The 26763-nt window shown below is 41.7% G+C and overlaps 1 protein-coding gene across 1 annotated transcript; it reads left to right on the top strand.

Moving 5' to 3' along the window:
* The first annotated feature begins 248 nt into the window (after nt 1-248).
* LOC139388100 (serine/threonine-protein phosphatase 6 catalytic subunit) lies at nt 249-20368 on the top strand. The gene is made up of 7 exons (XM_071134670.1): nt 249-360; nt 12895-12990; nt 13131-13196; nt 14193-14334; nt 17681-17760; nt 17868-18077; nt 18562-20368. The coding sequence occupies exons 1-7, from the start codon at nt 286-288 to the stop codon at nt 18808-18810; spliced, it is 918 nt and encodes a 305-aa protein (XP_070990771.1). The 5' UTR covers nt 249-285; the 3' UTR covers nt 18811-20368.
* Nucleotides 20369-26763: the final 6395 nt, after the last annotated feature.

The raw sequence follows: 26763 nt of genomic DNA, 5'->3' as shown, positions 1-26763 counted from the left end.
TGATTACAATTTTGTACAAAGAACTACTAACTAACTAATTTAATTTAGAAAGCAACCTGCCCAGCCCTGTTGATATGTTTGCATTGTCTAGCTAGACTGCTAGAACGTTCCCATCTGATCTCGCCTCCTCCCGAACTGCCTTTCGTGAGTTGTATTTCCATTTTTAGAGCGGTTCGTCGACGATCTTGTCAATATAGTAGATCATCTTTGTAGAAACTCACTTCGCTTGAGAACAGGAAGTTATACTCGGTTACTTCCGATTTGTCTGCGGTTGTTATTTTTAAAATGGCGCCGTTGGACTTAGATAAGTATGTTGAGATTGCAAGACAGTGCAAATATTTACCAGAAAACGACCTAAAGGTGAGCAAGAATTTACGTTTTATTCGTGTACTTAACGAATACCGTTATGTTAGTGCATTCGATCAGGCCAATAGCCATCTTATTGCTACATCAATATTCAAAGAAACGGAAGCAGCTAATTTAGGTAACGTCAGCTAGCAAGTAACGTTAACTTGCCTGTTTGTTAGTTGTGCACGTCACAAATGTTGGGGACAAACCTAGGGGCTAATCAAGGTAGAAGAGATGTTGTATATTCTCGCTAGTAGTTAACTAGCTAGACCTGTGATGGATATGCATCTTAGAGACTAACGTTATGTACTCCACACATTCAACTCCTACAACCACTGGTATTATAAACACACACGCAGTCAACCTTGCTGTTCAACCGTTACTACACAACATTAAACCCCTTTCCAGTACGCGACATTCTGACGGCACTCACGGATGCGCCCGAATCTTGGTTTGCTGTAAGGATGCCATCTGCGCACATTCAACAGCCTAGATTTACTTTATGACTTCTAAATAAAATAACTTTTTGGGGTTCTCATATGCTTACAATGATTCGATTATTGCTTGATCAGTCGATAAGATTACATTTGGTTGTGATCTTTGCAAAGTAACTATTTTGGATGCAGCAGTTGTTAGCCAGAATGCTAACGCTCATTGACAGTCTGTAGCCGAAGATACATTTTACTGGTTGACGTGTTTTAAAAATATAATACAGTTCATTTGCGATGATGACACAAACATTAAGCAGGACATTTATACAAGCCTTAAAATCCAATTATAATCCAAAAGTAGTTTGAAATGCACTCTTAACCAACATGTTAATGGAGGCTTTTTTTGCTGGCATTCTGTAAGAACTTCCATGTTCTGCCACCACCTTGCGTACAGCGCCCTCTTACGGAAATGCTTGCAAACACAGAAACGTGTGACCAAGGCATTAGATTCCCACTTTATATTTCTAAATAGTCACTTATAGCACATTCATTATCTATACAGTATATCCTATTATGTATATAATACAGTGCACTCGGAATGTATTCGGACCCTTTGACCTTTTTCCACATTTTGTTAGGTTACAGCTTATTCTAAAATAGATCCCCCCCGCATTATTCTACACACAATACCCCATTAATGACGAATCTAAAAGTTAACATTTTTGTAAATGTATTACAAATAAAATGAATCACATTTCCATAAGTATTTAGGCTTGGCACACCTGCATTTGTGGAATTTTGCCCATTCTTCTCTGCAGATTCTATCAAGCTCTGTCAGGTTGGATGGGGAGCGTCGCTGCACAGCTATTTTCAGGTCTCCACAGATATTTGTTCAGGGTCAAGTAAGGTGCCTTTTGGCAAGCTCCAAGCAGGTTGTCATGTGCCTTTTACCGAGGAGTGGTTTCCGTCTGGCCACTACCATAAAGGCCTTATTGGTGGGGTGCTGCAGAGATGGTTGTCCTTCTGGAAGGTTCTCCCATCTTCACAGAGGAACTCTGGAGCTCTGTCAGTGACCATCGGGTTCTTGGTCACCTCCCTTACCAAGGCCCTTCTCCCCCGATTGCTCAGTTTGGCCGAGCGGCCAGCTCTAGGAAGAGTCTTGTTGGTTCCAAACTTCTTCCACTTAAGAATGATGGAGGTCACTATGTTCTTGGGGACCTCCAATGCTGCAGAAATGTTTTGGTACCCTTCCCCAGATCTGTGCCTTGGCATAAATCCTGTCTTGGAGCTCTCCGAAAAATTCCTTTGACCTCATGGTTTGTGGGAGCTTTATATAGACATGTGTGTGCCTTTCAGAATCATGTCCAATCAATTGAATTTACCACAGGTGGACTCCATTCAAGTTGTAGAAACATCTCAAGGATGATCAATGGGTATTGTGTGTAGATTGAGGATTTTTATTTATTAAATCCATTTTATAATAAGGCTGTAGCGTAACAATGTAGAAAAAGGGAAGGGCTCTGAATACTTTCCGAATGCACTGTATCAGGCTATTATGCACACTACTACCTCTTATATTACTTTTGATTATACTCTTTTTCTATTGTTATTATTGTACTACAATGTTGAGTGAGCTAGCACACAAGCATTTTGCTACAACTTTTTATACCCGCTGTAAACTGTGTAGCTAATGTTCCGTGACATTTGACTTAAATAGCTAGCTGGCTTCATGGGGTGGAGGGCGCTTACTGACGTTCACTCTAGAGCTAGTTAACAATGGTTTGTGAACTATCTGGGAAGGATATCAGCACGTACATTCTAACGAGTTTGCCAGTTTATAGGCCTAAAACTGTGTAGCAATATAATGTTCCTGTCCTGACATCCACCACCCTGCAGACAATCCAATACACCACACTCAGCTTTAGATCTGAATCATTCATTGGTTTTGAGTGTGTTAGGCCAAGGCAGAGGGACAACCCACAGGACGTTAGATCCACCAGGGCCAGGACTGAGCAGCCCAGCAGCTAGAGACAGCCTAAATCGGTATCTTGTGACACAATACAGACTCCTTTAGTCGTACTGTATTCCAAGTAAGAGATCTTATGACAGTTGCCTAGTATACCCATCTTGTATTAATCTAGTGATAGACATTGTGCGAGGATAACCAACCTTCCAATTAATGGCAATGCATTTCTTAGCTGCTATAAATGCTTGGTTACTGTAAGATAAGTCTCCAGTATCAACATTTCCAAGCAAAAAAAAATAAAATACAGGGAATATAGACCTGCTGGTAAAAGATCATTCTCTTTGCCAGAATTCAGCCAGCCTACACAAGACAATAACATATGGTAGCCATTTGATTACATCTCCAGCAGAGGAATGACATTTCTGACTTCACTGGAGTCTATGACTGAGATGATATGCACATGACTGGGCATTCAAACACATCTGTATCCATTCATCATCTTCAATGGCTTCTTCCATGTCTTCCTCACATAATGACCATCACTGTAGCTTTAAGCTGCTGTCCTGTAGCTACTGTAAACTGGTCTTCCCTGGCTGTCTGACCCTGCTGGAACCCCTGTCACCATCTGATCCTGCAAAGACATGATGAGCGTACTGTTGTGTACTAGAGGGCTGCATTCCTGCGGGTCCATGAAGAACAATGCGGTCTGCATCTTTCATGCTGGGACCGGGTTTGAAAATATTTTTGTCCTACAGATTATTTGGAAACGTTCCTCTTTCTGCTTTGTATGCGTCAGCCGATTTATTGTGTTAAATGCACATATTTTCCTCATTATTCACACACAGAATTCACAGCTTCGACTTCAGTAGCCTACCTCTCCTAGTTGGGCGTGAATGCGCCTGGTGTGTGTGGTCTCATTGAAATAGAGAAAGCTGCTTGCATGGGCAGAGAATTATGTGGCAGTTAACTTGAGTAGGAAATTCTTAAATACGATTAGACTAGCTTATTACAGTGTCTGTAAATAGACTAAGTGCACTAATAAATTATGTAATCATCATTGAAAAGGCACAACGCGCACATAGGTTAGGCTACTGTGGTGAGTGAGCATTGCGCCTTTTCAATTTCAATAAGTATTGATTACCCATTTTTTTGTCTCTGCCTGCAAATCGTCCTCATAAAAGGTAGTCTATATCGTATGCAAACATAGCAAGTGTTGCTGTCATCGTTCTTGCTGCTTTAAGTTCAGTAGCCATACCTGTGAGATCAGGTGTGCGTGTGTTCTCTATTAAATAGAGTAGGCTATAGCCTAGCATCTTTCCAATGAAATGTACTTCCTAAATAGGCCTATGTAGAGATGAAACAGTATGAACATTTCATATCACGATTATAGTGACCAAAATTATCACGGTATTCAGTATTATCGCGGTAATGTTAAAAAAGTACTGATACACACACTGAAATAATTTCACCAAGTTTTATATTGAAAACCAACAAACAAATAAAATTAGCAGCACTATGCGCTTTTTGCATAAACTAGAGGTCGAATGGCCGATTTAATTAGAGCCGATTTGCATTTTTTTTTTTATTATTATAATTTTTTAGATTTTTTAAATGTATTATTATTATTTTTTATACCTTTTATTTAACTAGGAAAGTCAGTTAAGAACACATTCTTATTTTCAATGACGGCCTAGGAACGGTGGGTTAACTGCCTCGTTCAGGGACAGAACGACAGATTTTCACCTTGTCAGCTCTGGGGCAACCAATCTTGCAACATTACAGTTAACTAGTCCAACGCAATAATGACCTGCCTCTCTCTCGTTGCACTCCACAAGGAGGCTGCCTGTTACGCGAATGCAGTAAGCCAAGGTAAGTTGCTAGCTAGCATTAAACTTATCTTCTAAAAAATCAATCATAATCAGTAGTTAACTACACATGGTTGATGATATTACTAGATATTATCTAGCGTGTCCTGCGTTGCATATAATCTGACTGAGCATACAAGTATCTAATTATCTGACTGGGCGATGGTAGGCAGAAGCAGGCGCATAAACATTCATTCAAACAGCACTTTCGTGCGTTTTGCCAGCAGCTCTTCGTTCTGCGTCAAGCATTGCGCTGTTTATGACTTCAAGCCTATCAACTCCCGAGATGAGGCTGGTGTAACCGAAGTGAAATGGCTAGCTAGTTAGCGCGCGCTAATAGTGTTTTAAACGTCACTCGCTCTGAGCCTTCTAGTAGTTGTTCCCCTTGCTCTGCGTGGGTAATGCTGCTTCGATGGTGGCTGTTGTGGTTGTGTTGCTGGTTCGAGCCCAGGGAGGAGAGGGACGGAAGCTATACTGTTACACTGGCAATACTAAAGTGCCTATAAGAACATCCAATAGTCAAAGGTTAATGAAATACAAATGGTATAGAGGGAAATAGTCTTATAATTCCTATAATAACTACAACCTAAAACTTCTTACCTGGGAATATTGAAGACTCATGTTAAAAGGAACCACCAGCTTTCAAGGCCTCCTGGACGCAGCTGTCAGCGTCAAGGCCTCCTGGACGCAGCTGTCAGGGTCAAGGCCTCCTGGACGCAGCTGTCAGTGTCAAGGCCTCCTGGACGCAGCTGTCAGCGTCAACTTTTGCAGCCTCAGGCTCATCAAAATGCTAATTTTGAAGCGGGGGTCAATGAAACAAGCCATGTGCATGACTCTCTTTGCCTTCTCTGTGTATCTGTTGTCATTACCCTTTTCATCTCCTTGGTCAGGGATGGCTCCGTATCCTTTTAATCTCCTTGGTCAGGGTTGGCTCCATATCCTTTTCCACCAGAATATCACAGGTGATGTGGTCCAGGACAGGCTTGTGTCGGAGGCAAGTGCATCTGTAAACTTGCTCAGAGGTTCAAGGAGCTGGCACAGTTGCTCCATGACACTTATGTCAGCATCCTTGGGCATCAGATGCCATCTTCCTCTTTCTCCAGCCAGTGTCGCACAAACAGTCTGCTGGTGGCTGAGGAAACGCTCAAGCATCTTGTGTGTAGCTCCCCATCGGGTCACCACATCATGGATCAGAGCCTTCTTTGGCATGTTGAGGGCAGCTCTCGCCTTCTCTTCCAGCTCCGTGAGAAGCCTTGGACCAGTTGACGGCAGGCCTTGACTGCTGTGTCAACTCTCTGAATTTTCAGAGCCTTTAAGATGATCAGGTTCAAATGATAGCCAAAGCACCCAAGCCACAGAACTGGGAACTCTTCAAAAGCCTTGATCATGTCTTTCTTGTTGATTCCCAAATATTCCAGCATAATCTCCAAAAACTCTCTGTTGTGAGAGGAGTGATCTTCTGGGAAGAACTGTGTTTCCAGGCAGTTTGATTCCAGTTGCCAGTCTGGGGTGAGGTAATGGATAGTGAAGCTGATGTAGGGTTGACCACCCACGCTTTCACTGGTCCAGAGGTCAGTGGTTGCAGCAAACCATGTGCCTTTGAAGCCAAACTTTTTCCAACATTAGCTTTAACCTGGTTGTACAGATTTGGGATTTCAGTCTTCGAAAATAATCTTTGTGATCTCACTTTGTAGTGAGGCACGGCAACCTTCATCAGCCTCAGAAAGCCAGGCCACTCAACAATATGAAATGGCATCATGTCCTTTGCTATGTAATATGAAAGGGCTACAGTGAGGTCTTGATCATGTTTTGATGTGGGTGCATAAGCAGCCTGCCTTTTTAAATGCTTCCTGGAGTGTCTTTCACAACTGTAGATGAGAAGGGACCAGTAGCATCAAATCAAAGTTTATTTGTCACATGCGCCAAATACAACAGGTGTACAGTGAAATGCTTACATACTTACTAACCCTAACCAATAGTGCAAAAAGGTGTTTTAAGGTAAGTAAAGAAATAAAACAACAGTAAAAAGATGGGCTATATACTGTAGCGAGGCTATAAAAGTAGTGAGGCTACATACATACAGACAGACAGACACCGGTTAGTCAGGCTGATTGAGGTAGTATGTAGATATGGTTAAAGTGACTATGCATATATGATGAACAGAGAGTAGCAGTAGAGTAAAAAGAAGGGTTGGTGGGTGGAGAGACACAATGCAGATAGCCTGGTTAGCTAATGAGTGGGAGCACTGGTTGGTCGGCCCAATTGAGGTAGTAAGTACATGAATGTATAGTTTGTGACTATGCATATATGACAAACGGAGAGTAGCAAAGGTGTAAAAGAGGGGTTGGGGGGGGGGGGGTCACATAATGCAAATTGTCCGGGTAGCCATTTGATTACCTGTTCAGGAGTCTTATGGCTTGGGGATTAAAAACTGTTGAGAAGCCTTTTGGTCCTAGACTTGGCACTCCGGTACCGCTTGCCATGCGATAGTAGAGAGAACAGTCTATGACTGGGGTGGCTGGGGTCTTTGACAATTTTTAGGGCCTTCCTCTGACACCGCCTGGTGTAGAGGTCCTGGATGGCAGGCAGCTTAGCCCCAGTGATGTACTGGGCTGTACGCACTACCCTCTAATGCCTTGCGGTCAGAGGCCGTGCAATTGCCGTACCAGGCAGTGATGCAACCGGTCAGGATGCTCTCGATGTTGCTGCTGTATAACCTTTTGAGGATCTTGGTTGGGTGACTAAACTACATAACATGTTATTGTGTACAATGGGCAAATAGAGTCTGCAGACACACGACACATACAGCAGCAGAACAACGTGTAATGTTTTTACAAGACTAGGTAACACTGAAAGCTTCCGTTTACATTATTGACAAGCTATTAGCACGTTCCCCCATTCCGAAGTCCCCACATTATTCTTTGAGCTAAAAGTTAACATACCTTTCCTTCACCATAAAGTAGTGGGTGATGGTCATGAGATTTGAAGTGTTGCCCCCTTAAATAAAAAATGTTTTTGTGCAATGTTCTACAGGCAGGGTGACCATGTTTTAATTTTAAGTTTCCCTCAGCACTCTTGTAAAACCCAAAATACGACCACATTTCAGATTTGGCCCTCTTAAAGGCTTGAAAAATCTCCCTTGAGCTGTCACTGCTTGCCGCCATGTTTTCACACAAAGCAAAACCCACATTGCATGCTGCGCCTGCATCAGACTGTTGCTAACTTTGGTTGATGCTAGACCGTATTCACCGTGAGTTTTTCAAACTGCGGTAATCAAACACTGTTTTAATGATACTAAACATTTGAACCGCTAATATTAACCGTCGGGAATGTTATCGTGAAACTGGTAACCGTTTCATCCCTAGGCCTATGATTAAAACCTCTTTAGGATAGGGGACGGTTGCATCCCACTTGGGCAAAAAAACAGGGAAAATGCAGCGCGGCAAGTTCAAAAAAATTATATAAAAATCAAACTTTCATTAAATCACACATGTAAGATCCTCAATTAAAGCTACACTCGTTGTGAATCCAGCCAACATGTCAGATTTTAAAAAGGCTTTTCGGCGAACGCATAAGAAGCTATTATCTGATGATCTCACAATAGTAAACAAAGAGTAGCATATTTCAACCCTGCAGGCGCTACACAACGCAGAAATAAAATATAAAACATGCATTAACTTTGACGAGCTTCTTTTGTTGGCACTCCAATATGTCCTATAAACATCACAATTGGTCCTTTTGTTCAATTAATTCGGTCCATATCCAAATGTCCATTTATTTGACGCGTTTGATCCAGAAAAAAACAGCTTCCAAAAAACGCAACGTCACTACAAAAAATTTCAAAAGTTGCCTATAAACTTTGCCAAAATATTTCAAACTACTTTTGTAATACAACATTAGGTATTTTTAAACGTTAATAATCGATCAAATTTTAGACTGGTCTATCTGTGTTCAATACAGGAAGACAACAAACCAACGCTACTTTTCACGTCTTGCTCAACTCTCAACAGTGTTACCCAGTTCCTAGATGGCCTACTTCTTCATTGTACAAATTAATAACCTCAACCAAATTCCAAAGACTGGTGACATCCAGTGGAAGCGGTAGGAACTGAAAACAGGTTCCTAAGAAATATAATTTGCTAATGAGAAATCAGTGAACAGACAGAGACCAAAAAAATAAAATCTGAACGGTTAGTCCTCGGGGTTTTGCCTGCTACACAAGTTCTGTTATACTCACAGACATGATTCAAACAATTTTAGAAACGTCAGTGTTTCCTATCCAAATCTACTAATAATATGCATATCTTATATTCCTGGCATGAGTAGCAGGAAGTTGAAATTGGGCACGCTAATTATCCAAAAGTGAAAATGCTGCCCCCTATACCTTAAAAGGTTAAGAAGTTAACTATACATGGTTGACGATATTACTAGTTTATCTAGCTTGTCCTGCGTTGCATATAATCGATCCAGTGCCTTGCGTTCTGTGCATCAGAGTCAGGCTCGTTGCGAACTGTGTGAAGACAGCCAACTTTGCCAAACGGGATGATTTAACAAAAGCCCATTTGTGATTAAAGCACAATCGTTGCACGAATGTACCTAACCATAAATGTCAATGCCTTTCTTAAAATTAATACACAGAAGTATATTGTTTTAAACCTGCATATTTAGTTAAAAGAAATTCAAGTTAGCAGGCAATATTAAACTAGGGAAATTGTGTCACTTCTCTTGCGTTCATTACACGCAGAGTCAGGGTATATGCAACAGTTTGGGCCGCCTGGCTCGTTGCGAACTAATCTGCCAGAATTTTACGTAATTATGACATAACATTGAAGGTTGCGCAATGTAACAGCAATATTTAAACTTATGGATGCCACCCGTTAGATAAAATACTGAAAGAATAAACATTTTGTTTTCAAAATTATCGTTTCCGGATTTGGCCATTATTAATGACCTACGGCTTGTATTTCTGTGTGTTATTATATTATAATTAAGTCTATGATTTGATAAAGCAGTCTGACTGAGCGGTGGTAGGCAGCAGCAGGCTCGTAAGCATTCATTCAAAGAGCACTTTACTGCGTTTGCCAGCAGCTCTTCGCAATGCTTCAAGCAGTACCTATTAGAACATCCAATAGTCAAAGGTATATGAAATACAAATGGTATAAAGAGAAATAGTCCTATAATAACTACAACCTAAAACTTTTTACCTGGGAATATTGAAGATCCATGTCAAAAGGAACCACCAGCTTTCATATGATCTCATGTTCTGAGCAAGGAACTTAAACGTTAGCTTTTTTACATGGCACATATTGCACTTTTACTTTCACATGATTTAATTGAGACTAAATTGATTTTATTGATGTATTATATTAAAATAAGTGTTCATTCAGTATTGTTGTAATTGTCATTTTTACAAAAAAGTGTGTGTGTGTGAAAATCGTTTGATTAATCGGATACGGCTTTATTTGGTCCTCCAATAATCGGTATTGCGTTAAATCATAATCAGTTCGAACCACTTTGGATGCGTGCAGGTTGCCATCTTTCTGGTCTGATATGTTAATTCTTAAACCATTTTATACAGTTTGTTCAAAAAGGCGGTTTGTGAGGTTGAAACGCTCTCTGACCTCAGTGGAGGGGTTGGTGACTACTTAATTGTACAAGGTTTTAGAAACCATTTCCTCTGAGTTTCTAAAATCACATCCCTCTAACAAAAACACACATTTTTCATATTCCATACACAACGCATGGACACTTCACACATACAGTGGGGCAAAAAAGTTTTTAGTCATCCACCAATTGTGCAAGTTCTCCCACTTAAAAAGATGAGAGGCCTGTAATTTACATCATAGGTACTCTTCAACTATGTTTTTAACGACAAAACAAAATAACAGCCGAAATGACATTCTTTAGATCGCCTCTGACCATTCCCACGTTCTATGTTTGAAGTTCTTTTCCAGTATTTGTTTTAGAACGTGTTCGTTTTGGCAGAAAAATGTCTATGTAGACAAAGGCACATTCCTGTGGCAGCTGAATGTTCTGCCCTTGATTTTCATTAAGGAGTAAGCTGCCCCCCCCCCCCCCCACACACCAGTTCCCTCCTCCCCCCTCTGTGGGTGAGAGGGTCTTTTTTTTAAATCCATTTATTGCAAAGCTGATCTAATCTATTTGGATCCTTACAGGCCAGTCATGATACAGTACATCAACTTGCGAAAGCCAGCCAAGTTAATTTACTTCTGAAACGGAACAAAACAAAGGCTACAAAAAATTTCCGTACAAACAACAGCTGTTAGTAGTACTATCAATAATAGCCAATACACACTAGTTTTGTTTTTTCCTGTGAAGTTAAACAGCAGTTCACCTTGCCAGCGACATCTGTCAACTAAAGAGTAGCCAGTTAATGCTCTGCCTACTTTTACAACTCAGCGAAGGAGCGCAACACACATACACGCATACATACATCCATGCACACACACTGAACTATGCTTAACTCTCCCCGTACTGGTTTAGCCAGCGTTCACACAGTTCAGCATTCACACAGCCTGTCAGCCCTCTCTGTGGTGTCCTTGCTGTCCTAAATCCAGCCGGCTGAACAGTCTGATGTGCCTGCATGGTCCTAAAGCACACCATTGCTGCTATTTGTATCACATTGGAATGATAAAACTCAGGGTGGACAAAAATGCAATTTCAGATTGTGGGGTGTGCATGACCCCTGTTCCCAATGAAAGTTGTGCCCCTGATCAAAAATATTTCACAGCTGTTTAGCTGTCACGCCCTGGTCTTAGTATTTTGTGTTTTCTTTATTAATTTGGTCAGGCCAGGGTGTGACATGGGTTTTGTATGTGGTGTGTTTTGTCTTGGGTTTTTTTGTACATATTGGGATTGTGGCTTAGTGGGGTTTTCTAGGTAAGTCTATGGCTGTCTGGAGTGGTTCTCAATCAGAGGCAGGTGTTTATCGTTGTCTCTGATTGGGAACCATATTTAGGCAGCCATAATCTTTGAGTGTTTTGTGGGTGATTGTTTCTGTCACGGTTTGTTTTGCACCAGTATAGGCTGTTAGGTTTTCATGTTACGTTTCTTGTTTTTGTTAGTTTGTTCATGTGTTAGTCTTTATTAAAGAACCATGAATAGAAACCACGCTGCATTTTGGTCCGCCTCTCCTTCATCGGAAGAAAACCCTAACATTAGCTGGTACAATGAATCTCTACACACTATACTAGCCTAATTTTAGTGTGACAAAATAAGCTAACTATTAGTTTTAGTAACCAGGAAATGGCGGAGCGATTTCTGCATTCTGCAATTTTAATTTGAAGTTCCTGTTCTTTTTCAGACTTCTCACAAAAACAAGCGTAACGCTGTGAAATGTCAACGGCGCCCTGACGGGCTGATTACACTGCTCGTGTTGCGTGCGCGAGCATTGCAAAATAAATTCCGGAACCTATGTTATTCAATTATTGCACCCACATTGCTCGCACATGCCAACGAGCGTCTGCGTTGCCAAGGGCTAAAATAGAAGCCTGTTCTATTTCTGACGCAGATTACGTTGCAAGTCCTTTCTCTCCCATCTCCTCATTGGTTTATAGAAGCAGGTACCCACGTGCCATCTCCTCATTGGTTATACCCAGTTTGGGTTCCGTGTGAGCGTGTACTGCAAGCTTTTTATTTTTCAAAGCCTTTTACATTTAATTCTGCTCATGTCATGCTAATGTAGCTATTTGTGACCCGCGGAAACAACTTAGAAGACGAGACGACCACAAAATGCGAAATCCTCAAAAGTTTCGCAAAGAAAGCTGCACTGCTCTGACAACAGAGCTCAATGTTTATTATCTGATGTTGTAGGCTACGAAATCTGACTTTTGGGCTATAACGATATGTTAAAGACCCCACTGAATGATTCAGAACATGAACAATCATATTTGTCTTAGTGTATATTAGGACACAAGTAAGTAAAAAGTCATCACCAAAATGGGTTTTCACCCACTCTGGGCAGAGGGGAACACACTCTACAACCCTCAAACTCAACTCTGGACCTCGAAGCCAGTTCCACTGTGTTTTTTTTATTGTTCCCCTCTAATCAGGGACTGATTTTAGACCAGGTAGAACAGAAAACCAGCAGGCTTTGGGCCTCGTGGCGTAAGAGTTAAATACCGTTGCCCTGCAACATTATTTCAATTTTGATACCTCTAACGTTAACAAATTCAAATATGGTTGTGTCAAAATATCAGTAGGCCCAACGTGCAAGTGTTATTTGGCAGCCTGATAATTTTGTCATGTGTCTCACCCCTTACAGAGATTATGTGACTACGTATGTGATTTGCTGCTTGAGGAATCAAATGTTCAACCAGTATCCACCCCCGTCACTGTTTGTGGAGACATTCATGGCCAGGTATTATCTCATTCTCTTTTTGATACCTTTCCCAAATTCCTTTGTTCTCTGACTATGCGCATTTTAAACATCTCCATTTTTATGGTAGTATGATCCACTTGCCGTGAATGTGAAATTGTCTTTCTGATCCCTGTCTCCAGTTTTATGACCTATGTGAACTCTTCAGAACTGGCGGACAAGTTCCAGACACAAACTACATTTTTATGGTAAGAAGTTATTTTTTTAACTGTTCTGTAGTAGGGATAATATTGAGTATGGTAAGAAATCAAATGTTATTTGTCACGTACACATGGTTAGCAGATGTTAATGCGAGTGTAGCGAAATGCTTGTGCTTCTAGTTTGGACAGTGCAGTAATATCTAACAGGTAATCTAGCGATCCCCAACAACTACCTAATACACATGGCCGAGCGACATAGGCAAGGTGCAGTAGATGGTATAAAATACAGTATATACATGTGATATGAGTAATGTAATATATGTAAACATTATTAAAAAAAATACAGTACAGTGATGTGATGCATACCTATGCATAGTCACTTTGCCCCCACCTACATGTACAGATCATCTCAACTAGCCTGTATCCCTGCACACTGACCCGGTACCGGTGCCCCCTGTGTATATAGCCTCGTTATTGTTACTTTTTATTTTGGTCTACTTGATAAATATTTTCTTCTTCGTGAACTGCACTGTTGGTTAAGGGCTTTTCAGTAAAGCATTTCACAGTAAAGTCTACACTGTTGGTTAAGGGCTTTTCAGTAAAGCATTTCACAGTAAAGTCTACACTGTTGGTTAAGGGCTTTTCAGTAAGCATTTCACAGTAAAGTCTACACTGTTGGTTAAGGGCTTGTAAGCATTTCACAGTAAAGTCTACACTGTTGGTTAAGGGCTTTTCAGTAAAGCATTTCACGGTAAAGTCTACACTTGTAGTCATATCATGTGGCAAATAAAGTTTATGAGAAATGTAAGATATGTAAACATTATAAATAAAATACAGTATATACATGTGATATGAATAATGTAAGATATGTAAACATTATTAAAGTGGCATTGTATGAAGTGACTAGTGATCCATTTATTAAAGTGGCCAGTGTTTGGGCCTCAATGTAGACAGCAGCCTTTCTGAGTTAGTGATTTCTGTTTAGAAACTGGATGACTTGAGATTGATCTGAACCCTGGTCAGTGACTGTCTGTGTTTCCTCAGGGAGACTTTGTGGACAGGGGATACTACAGCTTGGAGACGTTCACGTACCTGCTAGCCTTAAAAGCCAAGTGGCCGGACCGCATCACGCTTCTACGAGGAAATCACGAAAGCAGGCAGATCACACAGGTGTACGGCTTTTACGGTGAGCAACATGCCTAATTGCTGGGGGCACATCAACTCTAACAACACATAAGACCATATGTATACTTCTAGGGTCTCGTGCCCTAGTTATTGTGACTGCTAACTTACTGGTTCTAACTAAATGAACAAACAAATAAGTCATTTATAAGTTGACTTTCTTGGCTTATTCCTTTAAGCCCCGAGTGGCACGAAGGGCCTTGAGTGCATCTCCAGCAGACTCTGTTCGGAGGGGTTTTCTTGACCTCATTCCAGGTGGTTCCTGCCTTCTTTGTCTCCTCTTCATTTGGCCCGCATGCTCAGTGTCGCCCTAGATCATGTGAACAGTGACGTCAGGGTACTGGCTACAATTTTGTTGTGCATCCCCCCACACTTCTGCAGCATCATGACATCGACTGTTCCTGAGGCCTCAGCGCCCTTTGAGGGAGGAAAAATTCTCCAGTCTCCAGAAGCAGGCAATCCGAGTGGTTCCTATGTCGAAGATCCAGGACGGCTGGAACTGCCGGTATTTCCTGGTTCCGAAAACGGCCTGGACTTTGCGCCCTATTTTAGACCTACGTGCCCTCAACAAGCACCTCCGTCTACAAACTAAGAATGCTCACGAGCTGCTGGCTATTACAGCTGATTGGCTGGTGGCAGCGGAGTCGAGGGGGCAACACACATCCATGCTACTGTCCCGTATTCAGTCTCAAAGCTGTCTGACTCCATCTCAGCGCATTCCTTTTCTGTGTCTCGAGCAAGACTCACTCACGTATCACACTTTTCTAGCCACGCGGAGGGTATTTGGTTCCTGGCTCTGCTTAGCCCAGGGGTTCCTCATGTTTTTGGCCCACGACCCCCATTTTCATATCTGAAAATTCTATTGCGGCCCCACCTATGTGAAAACAATTATGTAATTAACAGCCAATGTTAACTTTTTTATTTGGCGCTATGGCAGTCAATTAAAATGCATTCTAACAGTATTTCTGATTGTCTTCACCATCACATACTTTTTAATGTTTGGCAGTCAATTGCAAATTAGTCTGAAATGAAGTCTCTTATATCACCACCACTAATGAGATGGGTGTGCTTTGATGCGTGTCACGTCAGAGCTTCTCAAAGTGAGTGGGCATGGTCGACAGTGCGCACCTCATCACTGCTATAACAGCCAACCTGGATCGATATTTGGTTTTAATGCAGACGAGAGCACTGACTCCAGCTTTGGATTGGGAAAGAGGTCCAACCCAAACTGCTCTTCCAAGCGTTGGAGATGAGCAGTCATCACTCGTGTGGGACACTTACTGATGCTTTTTTCCATTCATTTATTTTCTTTACATCCATTGTGAATGACAACAGTTCCTCTCTCAATGTGAAAAATCTTTCCAACTCTCCCCCTCGATAACCACCAAGTGTCTGTGTGAAATAGAACATCGTCATGCTCTGCACCTATATCTCCACATAGTTTTGCGAACAGGTGTGCACGAAGTGGCTGTGGTTTGATGTAGTTCACTATTGAAGTTACCTGCTGCTGTATACTGTATCTCCGAGTTCTGTGCTCTGCTCATTTGTCACCAGTTGCTCTTGGTGTATCATACAATGCGTCCATATGGCAGAGAGAGACTCATTCATAACTAGAGTGCAGAGGTCTGGCTGCTGTCCCGGGGTAGATGGAGCCCCATCTGTGCAAAAGCCCAACATTCGATCCCATATGGAATCTGTTTTTTGTCTATATACAATGCATTCGGACACGATTCAGACCCCTTCCTTCCACAACTTATTACGTTGTAGCCTTATTCTAAAATGGGGGTGTGATTTATGAACCACTGAAACACCTGTTTGGCCCCGCGCCACTTGTTCCTGTGCTTGGTGAAGAGTGGTGTTAAATTGAAGGAATAAATCCGAGCCTCATGCTTATCACCTGTGGAAGGTTGGGCTTCCAGCGAGGCGTGGATTTCATTGGCCTTGGCAAGTGTGATTTTTAGACCCTTCAACCGAAGTCGCGAGATTGCGACTCCTCTTAGTATGTTGTACCTAATTTCCCTCCTTCAGGGAACAGTAATTATAGTTAGAACATTACGTTTTGGATATCTCTGCAGAGGTTCTGTTTCAGCTACCTGCTTTCCTCTATAAGAATCCAGGTTGCATCTGAGAGCCACTCTTTCCGATTGTTTTCCTTACAGCCCGTGGACGTACAGCCCAACTTTCTGACCAGGTGTTGTTAACATGGTCCACTGCTCGTTTAGTGTGTTTTTCCTCAGTGAAGTGTGAGATGGTGCTGAATCTGTTCTGCAGTGTGACAGCTTATGTCTCCTACATCGGTTGTATTCTGAGGCTCTGGGTATTGAACTTGTGATGTGGTTTTTTACTTGGCATCTTTTTAAGGCTCTCAGCTTGGTTTTGAGGGTTCCCACGACCAGGTGGTGGTCGGAGGCAATGTCAGTGCCTCTCCTAACCCTGATGTCAAGTAAGCTCCTCCTTCATTTGCCCTCTGGTGATATTGTCGAGTCCCAGGTTGCTTTATGGATTCTCTTGTGGGAAAGATGCTCTCTCCTACAACTAGGTTGTTTTTGGCACAGAAGTGAATAGCTCTCCAAAACCAGGGGACCATTTTGACTGACCAAGGCCATGAACCCCCATTATGGTGTCTTTACCTGTGTTGTCTGAACCTATCTTGGCGTTTAGATCTCCTGTTAGGATCTTGATGTCTCTTATGGGTGTTGCATCATAAACTGCTTGTAGATTCTCGTTATAGTTGTTTTGATTCCTCCACTGCATTGTTTATAGGTGTGTAGCATTGGACAATGGGGACTTTCCTGGCTTTGTAGTTAAACCTTGCTGTGATGGTCCTTGTTGAAACTGCCTCCCATTATGTGTGGTCTTCATTCTCGTGTCCTGAATAGGCAATCATTTCCCGTTTTGATAGTGTGGTCAAACCTGCACCATTCCAGCAAGCTTCAGCTAGTTGTTGTATTCCTTTATAACTTGGGCTTCTTGTGCTGCTTTTCCTGCTTAGTGCGTTGTACAGACATTCCAGGTCCCAAGTTGGATTGAGGTCTTGGTTGTAAGAAGATTTTTCCACAGGCTGGTTTCCCCGAAGGCTTTCACCAGTCTACTTCATTAGTCCCCTCGGGAAGGTGTGGGCTCCATTTTTTTCTGCTTTTGCATTTGCATTGTTACATTTCTGTAACAGCATTTTGTTTTACGCAACAGGGTTGTTAGCCCTGCGCACAACCCCCAACCTGGAGAACCAATTTATAGGTTATTACTGTGTAATTATCTATTTTTTCCATTATCTGTTAATGTTGTACCATAAAAAGAAGCACTACCAGAATTGTGTGTGAAGTGTAATATATCTATATTTTTTTTTGCAGATGAGTGCCAAACGAAATACGGAAATGCAAACGCCTGGCGATACTGCACTAAAGTGTTTGACATGCTAACAGTAGCTGCTGTAAGTCCAGCCATTGATTTAAATTATAAAAAAAAAATGGGTGCTTTTGTTATGTTACATTTTCCCACACTTATGAGTCTATAACTAATAGCAGTTTCTGACCACAGTTGATAGACGAGCAGGTCCTTTGTGTGCATGGTGGTCTTTCACCTGACATCAAGACCCTGGACCAGATCCGCACAATCGAGCGCAACCAAGAGATTCCCCACAAGGGGGCCTTCTGTGACCTGGTGTGGTCGGACCCAGAGGATGTGGACACCTGGGCCATCAGTCCGCGAGGTGCAGGCTGGCTCTTTGGCGCCAAGGTCACTAATGAGGTAAATGCATCAAATTGTTCTCCTGCGGAGAGGGGTAACTACCAAAGGGGATTATGTTAAATGCAGGCCTAGACGGTCTTCCAGACTGACTGTTTTGGTTGCATTTATTGTCTCGCCTCCTGTCAATCACAAGGCGTCATTGCCTATGCAGAGAGTAAGTGACATGGTCATTCTAACTATCGACACCTTCAGTGCTTGAATTGTAAACTGAGGGGGGTGACTGTCCTGGGGTTTATGCCCTAGCACAACACCGCCGATTCAAATAACCAAAGGTTAAAGATGGGTTGGTTATTTGAATCTGCACCAGGACCGTGTTTGGGAAACCCTGATCTAGGGGGGTTAAGGGGGCAACTTTTGATCGCACATGTGGGAAAAGTTCATCTGTAGCCTTGACGGAGGTCCAAGTGGAACGGACTCTTTGGGGGCGCACCTCACCTATGTTGAATACCGAGTTACATCCATGATCCTTCTTTCCCAATTTCAGTTTGTTCACATCAACAATCTGAAGCTGATCTGCCGTGCACACCAGCTGGTCCACGAGGGCTACAAGTTCATGTTCGATGAGAAGCTGGTGACGGTGTGGTCCGCGCCCAACTACTGTTACCGCTGTGGAAACATTGCCTCCATCATGGTCTTCAAGGACGTGAACACACGGGAGCCCAAGCTGTTCCGTGCCGTGCCCGACTCTGAGCGGGTCATCCCTCCCCGAACAACAACACCTTACTTCCTCTAATTACAAGAGCCATTTTGTTCAGTTCCAAAATAACCCCCAGCCTCTTCCCCTTGCCCCTATCCCTTTTGGTGTTTGCAGTCTTAAGGGAGGGGATTGGTGTAACTAAGAAATATCACAATGGCTTCACAATGGTCTGGTCCACGACCATAGCTCTTGTCCCTTCAATGTTTACAGATCTGAGGGAATGAGATGGGTGTTTTCAATATGATAGAAGCTCCCCTATACCTAATTAGAAAGCTAGGTGGAGCGGTCACTAGTTTGTTTACTTTACGCCTGTCTGATCCTTTCAGATCTACAAACACCAAAGTGATAGATGCTTCAATCAGTCAATTGATTCACATCAGCAGTTGTCGCAAAGTGCTTTAACAGATATCCAGCCTAAAACCCCAAAAAGCAAGCAATGCAGATCGTGATGCACAGTGGCTAGGAAAAACTCCAGAAAGGCAGGAACCTAGAGAGGAACCAGGCTCTGAGGGGTGGCCTGTCCTCTTCTGGCTGTACCAGGAGGATATTATAAGAGTACATGTCCATTTTGGCCAGATTGTTCTTCAAGATGTTTAAACAGTCATAGATGACCAGCGCAGGGTCAAAAAATAGTCTGGTTATAGAAGGTGCAACAGGTCAGCACCTCGAGTACATGTCAGTTGGCGGAACAGCAGATGCTTCTGGGCTGAATCTTCTAATGGGTTTAGGGCAGCTATCTATATATTTCGTTATACCTATCTGGTTCCTTGTTATCTGCAAAGAGGTTTAGGTTAACGGTTTTGGGACCCCCCCCAGCTTCTCCCAAGGGGACTTGCATCTCTCTGTTTGTCTCGATTTTTGTCTTGAAATATACATTCTCAGACCTTCCTTTGAAAGTATTTGATTTTGCCTAATGTGTTTTTATTTGCTTTTTTTTTTTTTTTACAGATAACATTGCTTCATTGTATGAATTGAGTCAAAAGTCCTGTTGGCCCCTCATTTCAATTGAAGCCCCATCTTCATACATTACTACGTGCCAATGCACCTGCTTTAATTTATACTCCCTCAAATTCCATTCGATGGTAGTAAATGGGACATGCATTTCCAATAAAATTGAAATGTATGAATACTCAATGTTCTGCAGCTTTGTGCACATTTAAGTCATTCATCTGCTCTGCTTCTTTATAGGGTTATCATATGATGTCTCGGAGTGAATTCCTTTGATTGCACTGTGTCACAGAATTCCATGTTAACTATTGAATGGAGTTTCAGTGGTGTGTTTTTGAGTGTTATTGTTCCAACTGGGTCGATATTGCAATTATGCTAAAAGCATGTCACTTGATAATATGGTCTTTCTCAGATGTAATCTATAGAAAACTTATTTCCACCAAAGACAGCAATTTAAGTATCTCGTTGTTGTTTTTTAAACCAGATCACAGTCGATGGGGACTGAGTGGGTGATGATGCTTTTGTACATTCAAATAATTGTATTGATTATTGTTCCTATTTTTTTCTGCTCTGATTTGTTGTATTTTATTATTGTAGATTGCAACCCATATACCAATTGAAAATAAAAGGCCTTTACTAACTTAAGTACCTGTTTGTATTTTGTTGAAAAAGATCTGAGAAATCTCTTCTAATGGTGGTTGATGCATTGGTGTTAGAAGTGGGGTGGCGCAACTCCCTGCAAGGGTGTAAACTCTAAACTTGCCTTGGCTTGAAGTCAGGGTTTCAGCCCTGCAGTGGTTGCATAATTTAGAGATTCACAGCAAACTTTCTAATTTGGCGCACTTGAACTAGAGCCCATAAGTAACTTTGTCAAAAAGAATGGCACTGATTGGCCTATAGGTGGTGCTGTTATAAGCAGTCTCACTTGAACCCTCATCCATCACCTGTTTGACCTAGAGACTTGACACTTTGTATCGGTTTCTTTCCTCACGCTGAACAAATTTGCCCCAAGGACCCATAAGGTCTGCCAGGATAGATTTTCCTCCATCTTGGACATTTTGGAAAACCTTTGGAAAAACTTCTCATGAACCATAAAATCCAAATGACACCATTCAGTACGTAGGCTCATGGTACATCTCTTAACCTAGTTTGTGAAAATCTAAGTGATCGGTTAAGAGCTGGCCCAGTTATTGATAAATCTGATTTTACGTGTCTATTTAAATCCTTTGTAAATCCTTTCCACAATGGCCTACCAACTTGAAACTTATGATCATCAAAGACATTACCATGATGAACCAGGTTGTTTGGCATTGATATCTTTACTTATTTTTTAAAACTATTAACAATTCACTTTTTTGACTATGTAACGCTAATTCTTAAAATAATTAGGACTAAAAGTCATATTCATTCGAAATGTGGTCTTTGGACTCATCACAATAGTCCCTAAAGAGTTAATCTTCAAACGCATCAATGTTATTAACATCGTATTGTATGCTGTAGAGTCAAGATTCCCCTTCACTGGAATTAAGGGTCCTAGCCCAAACCATGAAAAATAGCCACAGACCATTATTCCTCCTTCTCCAAACTTTACAGTTGACACTATGCATTCGGGCAGGTAGCGTTCTCCTGACATCCGCCAAACCCAGATTCGTCCGTCGGACTGCCAGTTGGTGAAACGTGATTCCTCTCTCCAGAGAACGTTTCCACTGCTCCAGAGTCAAATGGCGGCGAGCTTTACACCACTCCAGCTGACGCTTGACATTGCGCATGGTGATCTTAGGCTTGTGTGTGGCTGCTCGGCCATGGAAACCCATTTTGAAGCTCCCGACAAACATTTATTGTGCTGACGTTGCTTCCAGAGACAGTTTGGAACTAGGTAGTGAGTGTTGCAACTGAGGAAAGAAGTGTTACACGCTTCAGCACTCAGCGGTCCCGTTCTGTGAGCTTTTGTGGCCTACCACTTCGCAGCTGAGCCGTTGTTGCTCCTAGACATATCCACTTCACAATACAGAACTTACAGTTAATCGGAGCAGCTCTAGCAGAACAGAAATTAGACGAACTGACTTGTTGGAAACGTGGCATCCTATGATGGTGCCACGTTGACAGTCATTGAGATCTTCAGTAAGGTCATTCTACTGCCAATGTTTGTCTATGGAGATTGCATGGCAGTGTGTTCGATTTTATACACCTATTAGCAACGGGTGTGGCTGAAATAGCCGAATCCACTCATTTGAATGGGGGCCCACGTACTTTTGTATACAGTACCAGTCAAAAGACACCTACTCATTCAAGGGTTTTTCTTTATTATTACTATTTTATACAATAATAGTGAAGACGTCTAAACTATGAAATAACACATATGGAATCATGTAGTAACCAAAAAAGTTTTAAACAAATTTTGATTTGAGATTCTTCAAAGTAGCCACCCTTTGAGTTGATGACAGCTTTGCACACTCTTGGCATTCTCTCAACCAGCTTCATGAGGTAGTCACCTGGAATGCATTTCAATTAACAGGTGTGTCTTGTTAAAAGTTAATTTGTGGAATTTCTTTCCTTCTTAATGCGTTTGAGCCAATCAGTTGTGTTGTGACAAGATAGGGGTGGTATACAGAAGATAGCCCTATTTGGTGAAAGACCAAGTCCATATTATGACAAGAACAGCTCAAATAAGCAAAGAGAAATGACAGTCCATCATTACTTTAAGTCATGAAGGTCAGTCAATGCGGAAAATGTGCATTTGAATTTGCACAAAAACCATCAAGCGCTATGATGAAACTGCCTCTCATGCGGACCGCCACAGGAAAGGAAGACCCAGAATTACCTCTGCTGCAGAGGTACCAGCCTCAGAAAATGCAGCCCAAATAAATGCTTCACAGAGTTCAAGTAACAGGCCCATCTCAACATCAACTGTTCAGAGGAGACTGCGTGAATCAGGCCTTCATGATCGAATTGCTGCAAAGAAACCACTACTAAAGTATACCAATAAGAAAAAGACTTGCTTGGGCCAAGAAACACGAGCAATTGACATTAGGCCGTTGGAAATCTGTCCTTTGGGCCAAATTAGAGATTTTTGTTTCCAACCACTGTGTCTTTGTGAGATGCAGAGTAGGTGAACGGATGATCTCCGCATGTGTGGTTCCCACAGTGAAGCATGTAGGAGGAGGTGTGATGGTGTTGGGGTGCTTTTCTGGTGACACTGTCAGTGATTTATTTACAATTCAAGGCACACTTAACCAGCATGGCCACCATAGCATTCTGAAGCGATACGCCATCCCATCTGGTTTGCGCTTAGTGGGACTATCATTTGTTTTTCAACAGGACAATGACCCAACACACTTCCAGGCTGTGTAAGGGCTATTTGACCAAGAAGGAGAGTGAAGCTGGTTGAGAGAATGCCAAGAGTGTGCAAAGCTGTCATCAAGGCAAAGGGTGGCGATTTGAAGAATCTCAAATATAAAATATATGCATATATTTTTGTTAACACTTTTTTGGTTACGATAAGATTCCATATGTGTTATTTTGTAGTTTTGATGTCTTCACTATTATTCTACAATGTAGAAAATAGTCAAAATACAGAACAACCCTTGAATGAGGTGTTCTAAAGCGTTTGGCCGGTAGTGGGTATATACTACATATATATATATATATATATATATACACACACACACACAGTGCATTCGGAAAGTATTCAGACACCTTGACTTTTTCCAGATGCTGTTAGGTTACACAGCCTGGAGGTGTGTTCTGGGTCCCATATGTGTTATTTCATAGTTTTGATGTCTTCACTATTATTCTACAATGTAGAAAATGTTTTAAAAAATTGTAAAACCCATGAATGAGTAGATGTGTCCAAACTTTTGACTGGTGCTGTGTATATATATTCTCCGGACTCCGCCATTGCTCGTCCTAATCCTTTTTATATATTTATATATTCCATTATTTTGCTTTTAGATTTGTGTGTATTTTGTGAATTGTTAGATACTACTGCACTGTTGGAACTAGGAACACAAGCATTTTGCTACACCCGCAATAACATCTGCTAAATATGTGCATGCGACCAATACAATTTGATTTGATATAGTGCAACCTACCAATCAGTGCATATCAAGTGCTGTCGAGGGCACAATCTTATAATGTTGCAGTCTAGAAATGAAAGCTTTACCATCTATTTCCAAAGCCTGGGCCTCTGATGGATACTGTATAGCTGTCAACAATGCATGCTTAATTATTCCCCCTCCGCACTAGGAGCATTTGTGTTCCTAGGCCTCATTGACGAATCGAAAGGATCCCACCACGTTCACCAATGTAGCTGACCGATGTAGAGGGAGACAAGTGCCTTAACAGAATGCAATCTAAAGCTTGCATGGTCTCAGTCCCGTCCTGTACTCCCTGTTAATTCATGATTTCACGGCCAGGCACGACTCCAATACCATCATTAAGTTTGCCGATGACACAACGGTGGTAGGCCTGATCACCGACAACGATGAGACAGCATATAGGGAGGATGTCAGAGACCTGGCCGTGTGGTGCCAGGACAACAACCTCTCCCTCAACGTGATCAAGGCAAAGGAGATGATTGTGGACTACAGGAAAATGAGGACCGAGCATGCCCCCATTCTCATTGACAGGGCTGCAGTGGAGCAGGTTGAGAGCTTCAAGTTCCTTGGTGTCCACATCACCAGCAAACTAACATGGTCCAAACACACCAAGACAGTCATGAAGAGGGCATGACAAAGGGTAGTGTGTATGGCCCATTACATCACTGGGGCCAAGCTTCCTGCCATCCAGGACCTCTATACCAGGTGGTGTCAGAGGAAGGCCTTAAAGTTTGTCAAAGACTCCAGCCACCCTAGTCATAGACTAGTCATAGCACTCCGGCAAGCGGTACCGGAGTGCCACGTCTAGGTCCAAGAGGCCAACAGCTTCTACCCCCAAGCCATAAGACTCCTGAACATCTAATCAATTGGCTACCCAGACAATTTGTATTTCCCCCTCCCCCACCCCCTATTTTACGCCGCTGCTACTCTCTGTTATTATCTATGCATAGTCACTTTAGTAACTGTTACAGGAATTAAATTGCGCTATGTTTTAATACCCAATTAAAATTAAACACTCTGTCAATTCATAAGGATTTGTAAGACCCTTATTCTATAATAATGGACAGAGCCCAGTCTTAAAGTCAATCAGCAGAGTTTATTCATGAGAGTACTGAACACGATACAGTTTACCACAGGTTATAAACTGAAAATGACGTCATTAGTTCCAGTACCAACCCGTCTCTTCTCCCACCCTGGTACAAAGGCAGTATCTCAAGCCTTCCCACATTGTCTCCCTACCAATTTAATTTAATTTATGGCTGAGCCAAGGTCTTCCGGTGTAGATAAGCATTCTAGCCAGTCTGAAGATTTAGTTAATTCATTTCTACCAAGGAACAGACAGTCATTGTTCTAATCCTTGATTATATTTACACACATTGTATTCAGTACTAGGATTAAGAAAGAAAATTCATACATATACAGTAACATAATAGTATTCTGATTAGTACATATACAGTAACATAATAGTATTCTGATTAGTACATATACAGTAACATAATAGTATTCTGATTAGTACATCCTGATTGAAATGTATACATAATTAGTCATTATAGATAAAAATTCCCTTAACAGTAACTCTACCTACATGTACGTATTACCTCAATTACTTCGACTAACCGGTGCCCCCGCACATTGACTCTGTATCGTTACCTCCTGTATATAGTCTTGCTATTGTTATTTTACTGCTGCTCTTTAATTAGTTGTTCCTTTAATTTCTTATCCTTATTTGTATTTTTTTAAAACTGCATTGGTGGTTGGGGCTTGTAAGTAAGCATTTCACTGTTTTCACTGTATTCGGTGCATGTTACTAGTAACATTTGATTTGAATTGTAAAAGGCAAATGACCAAAAGGCACCTAAAGGACTCTCAGAATTTCTGGTCTGATGAAACAAAAATTGAACTCTTTGGCCTGAATGCCAACCGTCATGTCTGGAGGAAACCTGACACCATCCCTAAGGTGAAGCATTGTGGTGGCAGCATTATGCTGTGGGGATGTTTTTCACCTGCAGGGACTGGGAGACTCGTCAGGATCGAGGGAAAGATGAACGGAGCAAAGTACAGAGAGATCCTTGATGAAAACCTGTAAATTGCTGTGCAGTGACACTCCCCATCTAACCTGACAGAGCTTGCGTGGATCAGCAGAGAATAATGTGAGAAACTCTCCAAATACTGTTATGCCAAGCTTGCAGCGTCATACTCAAGAAGCCTCGAGGCTGTAATCGTTGCCAAAGGTGCTTCAACAAAGTACTGAGTAAAGGGTCTGAATAATTATGTGAATGTATATTTCACAATTTCTAAATACCTGTTTTTGATTTGTAATAAGGGGTATTGTGAGTAGATTGATTAGGGAAAAACACAAGGGTTCTGCATACTTTCTGAATGCACTGTATAAATGTAATATATTAAGTAATGACATTAAGAATGATTACCTGCTGCATTCAAAGGTAACCAACCTACACTGCTAGACTAAACTTTACTTGCGTCATCCTTGTGGTATTGATAAACATGGTAATGCTTTCACTGATTGCATATGAAGGAGGATAATTCCTACCTGATAGAATTCTCTGTTTGTTATCCAACTGATCTTGTGTACATTCTGTCATCCTTTGAACCCCGTTAATTGCTGCTCACAGCAATATTTTACTTTACTTTAATACTTACATGATTTAAAGCTTTCATCAAGTGTCAAAGGAATATACTTAGGTTTTGGATTATTATGAGTTGAGGCAGTTTTACAAATTAAAGTATAAGTTAATTATTCAGTATCAAGATGTTTATATTTATTGAAACGACAGAAAGTCTTACAGACTGTGCCTTTAACCAGTTAGCAAAGAGGACTGACTGAAAACGCGAACTTGATTGATCATACATCCCCTCGTGCAGAACGTTTAGGGTTTTTCTCCACTGGCCCACCCTCCTGTACCACAGCCAGAGCACACACCTT

Source organism: Oncorhynchus clarkii, chromosome 29 (assembly GCF_045791955.1).
Source record: "Oncorhynchus clarkii lewisi isolate Uvic-CL-2024 chromosome 29, UVic_Ocla_1.0, whole genome shotgun sequence".
Lineage (NCBI taxonomy): Eukaryota > Metazoa > Chordata > Actinopteri > Salmoniformes > Salmonidae > Oncorhynchus > Oncorhynchus clarkii.
This window is presented reverse-complemented; position numbering and strand designations above follow the sequence as displayed.